Genomic DNA, 5,394 nt, shown 5'->3' on the forward strand with positions numbered 1-5,394 from the left:
GAATGAGTCCAGAGGAAGGCCACAAAGACAACCAAGGGACTGGAGCACCTCTCCTACAAAGACAGGCTGTAGGAGTTGGGACTGTTCAGAAGAGAAGGCTCCACAGAGACCTTAAGGGGTCCTACAGCAAAGCTGGGGAGGGACTCTTTATCAAGGAATGTAGGGATAAGACAATGGGGAATGGCTTCACACCAAAAGAGGGTCAATTTAGATTAGACCTTAGGAAGACATTCTTTGCTGTGAGGGTGGTGAGGCACTGGAACAGGCTGTCCAGAGAAGCTGTGGATGCCCCATCCCAGGAAATGTTCAAGGCCGGGTTGCATGGAGCTTTGGGCAACTGGGCTGGTGGGAGGTATCCCTGCCTGCTGCAGGGGGAAGTTGGAAATAAATGGCCTTTAAGGTCTCTTCCAACCCAAACCATTCTATGATATGCACTCTTTCCACTTCAGCCCCTCCAAAAATTAAATATATAATATTATAAACACAATTCAAAGAGATTAGAAGTTGGTCAGAAAAAAAAAAAGTCTCATTTTAGCTTGGTACTTGTGGAAGAATGTTTCAAAACAAAGTAGAACTTCAGTATGGTATCTAGTAAACCAAAGCCATTCCTTGCAAGACAGAGGACATACAGAGATTAGCAAAGTTTATATTAGTGCTGCAAAAATATTTTAAATCAAAGTAAAATTGCACTCCAGATATTAACCTCATGATCAGGTGCTCACTGTGGCAGTGTATTCTATTACTTACACAGTCAATTGTCACGAGTCTGATGTTAAATGAAAAAATAAGTGCGTGATGGTTTCCAACAAGCATGTGCCAGCTGACTAATATCTAAAGGAAGTTCAAAAAGTTCTGGACTTTCATTCCATGATAGACATTGCAAGTATTGTGTTTCATAGGCATAGAAACAAAATGTTATGAAGCATCTTCACTTCCCGTGCTTCTTAATAATGTAGCACATTAAGTCTCCTTGGATTCTTATTTTAGCATGTTTGAAGTCCAGTAGCAGCATTTCATGCCTAAAGACACCTTTTTAGTATTTTGTAGGTATTGTGAGCTTTCTAGAACTAACTACATAGCAAAGCAGTTTCTATTTTGCCATAAAGTTGTTAAAAAAAAACACATAGAACACGATGTGTATTCCAGCAATATTATGCTCTTTCCTACCTTCCCTAAATTAATGGCCACTAACCACTTTTAGAACATATGCTTTCAAGACCGCTGTGTTTAACCAGCATCCCGGTGTTGTCTCTAATTCTAGTTTTTCAGGCATACTCCTAGACTGCAGTATTCCTGCCTGGCACTCTTTCTGATTTACAAGATTCTGCAATCTTGCAGTCTCCAACCCTACACTGAGCCTTTAGTGCTTGCATGTGCTCTCTTCCAAGAGGGAGGCTCCCAAACTGTAGCCTGTAAAGCACATTAAGCAATATAAAGCAACATTTTGAATGGGTTTCCTATTCCAGTGAATGTTGATAGGGCTGCACACAGATTTAGAAACTCATCCATATAAGAGGATATATAGAGACATAAGCATCTGATAGCTGTGTCATTGAAGTCTGGCAGAAACAAAGGCAATGAACTTCCAGGCCAAGATCCCAGGCTTAGAAAAGCCGGTATAACTTGCACAGCTAATTGTTTGGGACTGCACAATGTTTTAGAGGGTAGTCCTCAGTACAAGAGGCACACTGACATATTGAAGAGAGTCCAGTGACGAGCCACAAAGACAATCAAGGCACCTATCCTCTGAAGAGGGGCTGAGAGCACCAGGGCCTGGAGAAGAGAAGGCTCAGCAGGGAACCTGTCAATAAGTACAAACACCTGAACAGGGGGTGCAAGGATGACAGCCAGGCTCCTTGCAGTAGTGCCCCACTAACAGGAGAAGATGTAACAGGCACAAACACAGGAGGGTCCATCTGATCATCAGGAAGGACTTTACTGTGAGGGTCACTGAGTTCTGGCACAGGTTGTCCCAAAAGGCTATTAAATCTCTCTCCTTGGGAGGAAGAAATTTCCCTCCTTGGGGCTCAAAAGGAGTCTGGACACAGTCCTAGAAAACAGTTTCTAGGTGGCCCTGCTTTTATACAGGGTGGTACAAACAGTCAACAAGACAATTACCCTCAATTGAACTTCACCTTGAAAATTGTTACTTCTATTTCAAACTTCAAGAAAGGTGTCTCTTCTTGAAAGTTTACCTAAGTATTTTTAGGCCTATAACTACTTTTACCTAGATTGATTAGTAACTTTCACTACACACTATATACCACCAATGGCTTTATGCCTTATAGCTACAACACAAGGTACATTCAGAGGAACTCAGATTATACATTTTTTCCCCTTTTATCACAACTATTCAGTTAGCTTTTCTCATGCTGTTTGCTACCATTATACTTAGTGAAATTTAAGACTAAAAGTATGAGACTTAAATGTTTCTGGAGTTCTTCAAAGAGCTGTGACAAGACACATTGGTCAGCTGGTTAGGGAGCAATCTCCTCTTCACCCCTTGACTAATCTTGTACACGCACAAAGAACATTGTACACTTCCTAGAAGTACTGGGTACACGCTTACAGCTCAGATGCATAGGACTTCAACTGAGGAGCCTTAGGAAAAACAGTAGCCAAGAATGCAATGTTGCAAGCAACTTGTGCAGCCTATACCCAATCCATCTTACACTCATTCTTCTCATGTCATTCCAAAGCATTTCCAGAGCCCTCAGCAAAAAGATAAAAGCATAACCTTGAGCTGAGCAGTGGGCAAATGAATTGCCCTGATTGGATAAGAACATCCCAAATGCTACAGTTATCTCACACTGCTCTACAGCAAATGAGAAACATTCAGTAGAAATAAACTGAAGTTACATAAACAAACAAAATACACTAGTATTTAAAGCTGAAGACTCAGATGCATACTTAAAACACTTCTATCGTCTCATCTGTCTTGGTGTTCTTTTTCTAGGCCATAATTTGACAAAGTGCTTAATCATTACTTTTACAGCATCTCATGGCATCAAACATTCAGATGAAACACTGAATTGACCAAAATGGTTGTTTCAAATAGGTGCCCAAACAAGAAGTCCAGTAAGTGAACCCAGTGTAAGATGCACTAAGTATGTGTGAGAAACAAAGTTGTGTTTTCACAATAAAAGTTGTTTTTGCAGTGGAAAATCCACTAACCTTGAATATTCAAAAGAGATTGTGCAGGCATGACAGAAGCATAGCGGTGCGGAGTATGTTAAGCAGATAAGGGGAAGGTCCCACTGTCCCAAAATAAGGAAGATAGCTAAGAAAAACAGAATGAGCAGTACAAAATGAGTAAAAACAAAAATCACAGGCCCTCTAGTCACAAGAGAAGGAAAAAGGAAAAGGAGAAATTAACGGTTGCTGAAATAAAATTGTACATATATGGTATAGAATTGCATCGAGTACGTTGTGAACCTGTAGTACTCAGCCAATGAGGAAACAGGAGAAATCAGGTGTTGAGTAATACAGAATATAAGGTTATGATAAACTTTTACTGTGCGCTCCTGCTTGCAGGACACCCACCACTGCAATTGCGAAAATAGCTTCACAGAAGACCCTGTCTGAAAAGCTTGAGACTTTTCTCACAGTACCAAGAATGGTCTGAAAGAATGCTGACCTGTTTATTGACTTCAGCCATTGACAGTTGTAACACCATCAGCATGCAATCTGCTCCACATACAGTAGTTCTTTCTGAGTTTGAAAATAAGTGCCATTGTCTTCTGAAACATTTGATCAAGTTTAAAATCTTTTGCTGGAAATCAACCATTGTCTAGAGTAGAACACAGAATTAAGAGAAATAAATGTGAATATAACTACATAAGATAGGCCCACTCATGTTTTCACCTTTCATTAAGCTACACATCTGCTGTTGCTTATTGTTTCACATCAAGTCCACAGAATAAGTTCTTTCCACTAAACACATAGCGCATTAAGACTCATCTCACTAATGATAAAGCAACACTGAAGAGGCAGGGTAAAAAGTGCTTATGCATGATGTCTTCACAAAGACCCCTTATTCTCCTTGTATATTTTACTAACACGAAAGAATAAAAGTTATTACAAAGAACACTCTCTTGTCTCAGCAAGGACCCAATCTGAATACACTAAAGGATATCTTCAGTACTACCTGCTTTCACTGCTTGTCCAGTCCATATCTATTAAAACAGTTTAAAACTGGAAAGATGACATTCACTATTGTTAATAGACATCTCTGATTTATTTTGTTGTTGTTACCTATGCACAAAGCCTTTTTTCCTTTCCTCCCATAAGTCATCATTCTCCCTATTTCCTTTGGAAATGAGTTGCAACATCAGTTTTGAATTTGACTACTTTGTGGTTTGGTCTTTCATCTTCTTGCATTTATCAAGCCACAAATACCTGAGACTCTTAACCTACCTTCTTTAAACCCATTTGTTTCTGAAACACAGCTCCCTAGCGCTACATACAGTACACAGTCAAGATCCCAGTCTTTTACTTCCAGAACACAAATCCAACCTTTCCCCTTATTTCATCTTGTTAATGTGTAGGTCACTGCACTTATTTATTTATTGGTAATTGGTATGATCAGGAAGGGGAGAGGGGTGGGGAAAACAAGGAGACATCTTGCAACAAGCAACACAAAGCAACAACTTACTTACCAAGATGTTTGCAGGGGAAGAGTTAGAATCACAGAATGGTTTGGGTTGGAAGGGACCTTAAAAACCATCTGTTCCCAACGCCCTGCCATGGGCAGGGACACCTCCCACCAGCCCAGGTTGCCCAAGGCCCCATCCAGCCTGGCCTTGAACACCTCCAGGGATGGTGCATCCGTAGCTTCTCTGGGCAACCTGTGCCAGCACCTCACCACTGTCTAAGCAAAGAATTTCTTCCCAATATCTAATGTAAGGCCACAATATTTAAGTTCTAAACTATTCCCCCTTGTCTTATTATACTCCTTGATGAAGAGTCCCTCCTTATCTTTCTTGCAGTCCACCTCCAAGTAAGTTAAGTTGCTTTACTTTATCCTATTTTACTTTGACATGAACAAAAACCAAGAGTCACAGCAGACAAAACTGTTGGATAGGTACAAATCAGCCTAAGGCAGGCATAACAAACTCTCGATAAGGGGTTTCTGCCCCCTCACCCTCCTCGGCGGGAGAGGCTTCTGAGGAAGAACACAAGTCACTGGGAGCCAGCACCCACCCTAACAACCCCAGGAAGCCCGCAGGATAAGCCCTAGACCCTATACCCGGCAGTAAGAGCCGGCATTGCCGCCACCGCCCAGGACCCCAAGCTCCGAGGGTTCCCCGCTCCCCACCACCCGGCTCCCCGGGCACGACGCCGACGCCCGGGCACGACGCGAGGCCCCAGCGGGCTGAGGCTGCCCCCGCTCAC

The 5,394-nt window shown here is 41.9% G+C and overlaps 1 protein-coding gene across 6 annotated transcripts in view; it reads right to left on the reverse strand.

Annotated features, from left to right (window-relative positions):
* PARPBP (PARP1 binding protein) overlaps positions 1-5,394 on the reverse strand; it is a 54,285-nt gene that overhangs the window by 48,783 nt on the left and 108 nt on the right. For 4 of the 6 annotated variants that reach the window (XM_035559582.2, XM_035559569.2, XM_035559561.2 and 1 more), the window contains exon 2: positions 3,638-3,790. The exons of 1 other annotated variant lie outside the window; for it this stretch is intronic. In XM_035559582.2, the coding sequence (XP_035415475.1) occupies positions 3,638-3,787 (150 nt within the window). In that variant the 5' untranslated portion in view covers positions 3,788-3,790. Of the gene's footprint in view, positions 1-3,637; positions 3,791-4,658; positions 4,769-5,394 lie in introns of those variants that run through there. One more of the 6 variants, XM_035559563.2, reaches the window with a different exon arrangement.

Source organism: Cygnus atratus, chromosome 1 (assembly GCF_013377495.2).
Source record: "Cygnus atratus isolate AKBS03 ecotype Queensland, Australia chromosome 1, CAtr_DNAZoo_HiC_assembly, whole genome shotgun sequence".
Taxonomy (NCBI): Eukaryota; Metazoa; Chordata; class Aves; order Anseriformes; family Anatidae; genus Cygnus; species Cygnus atratus.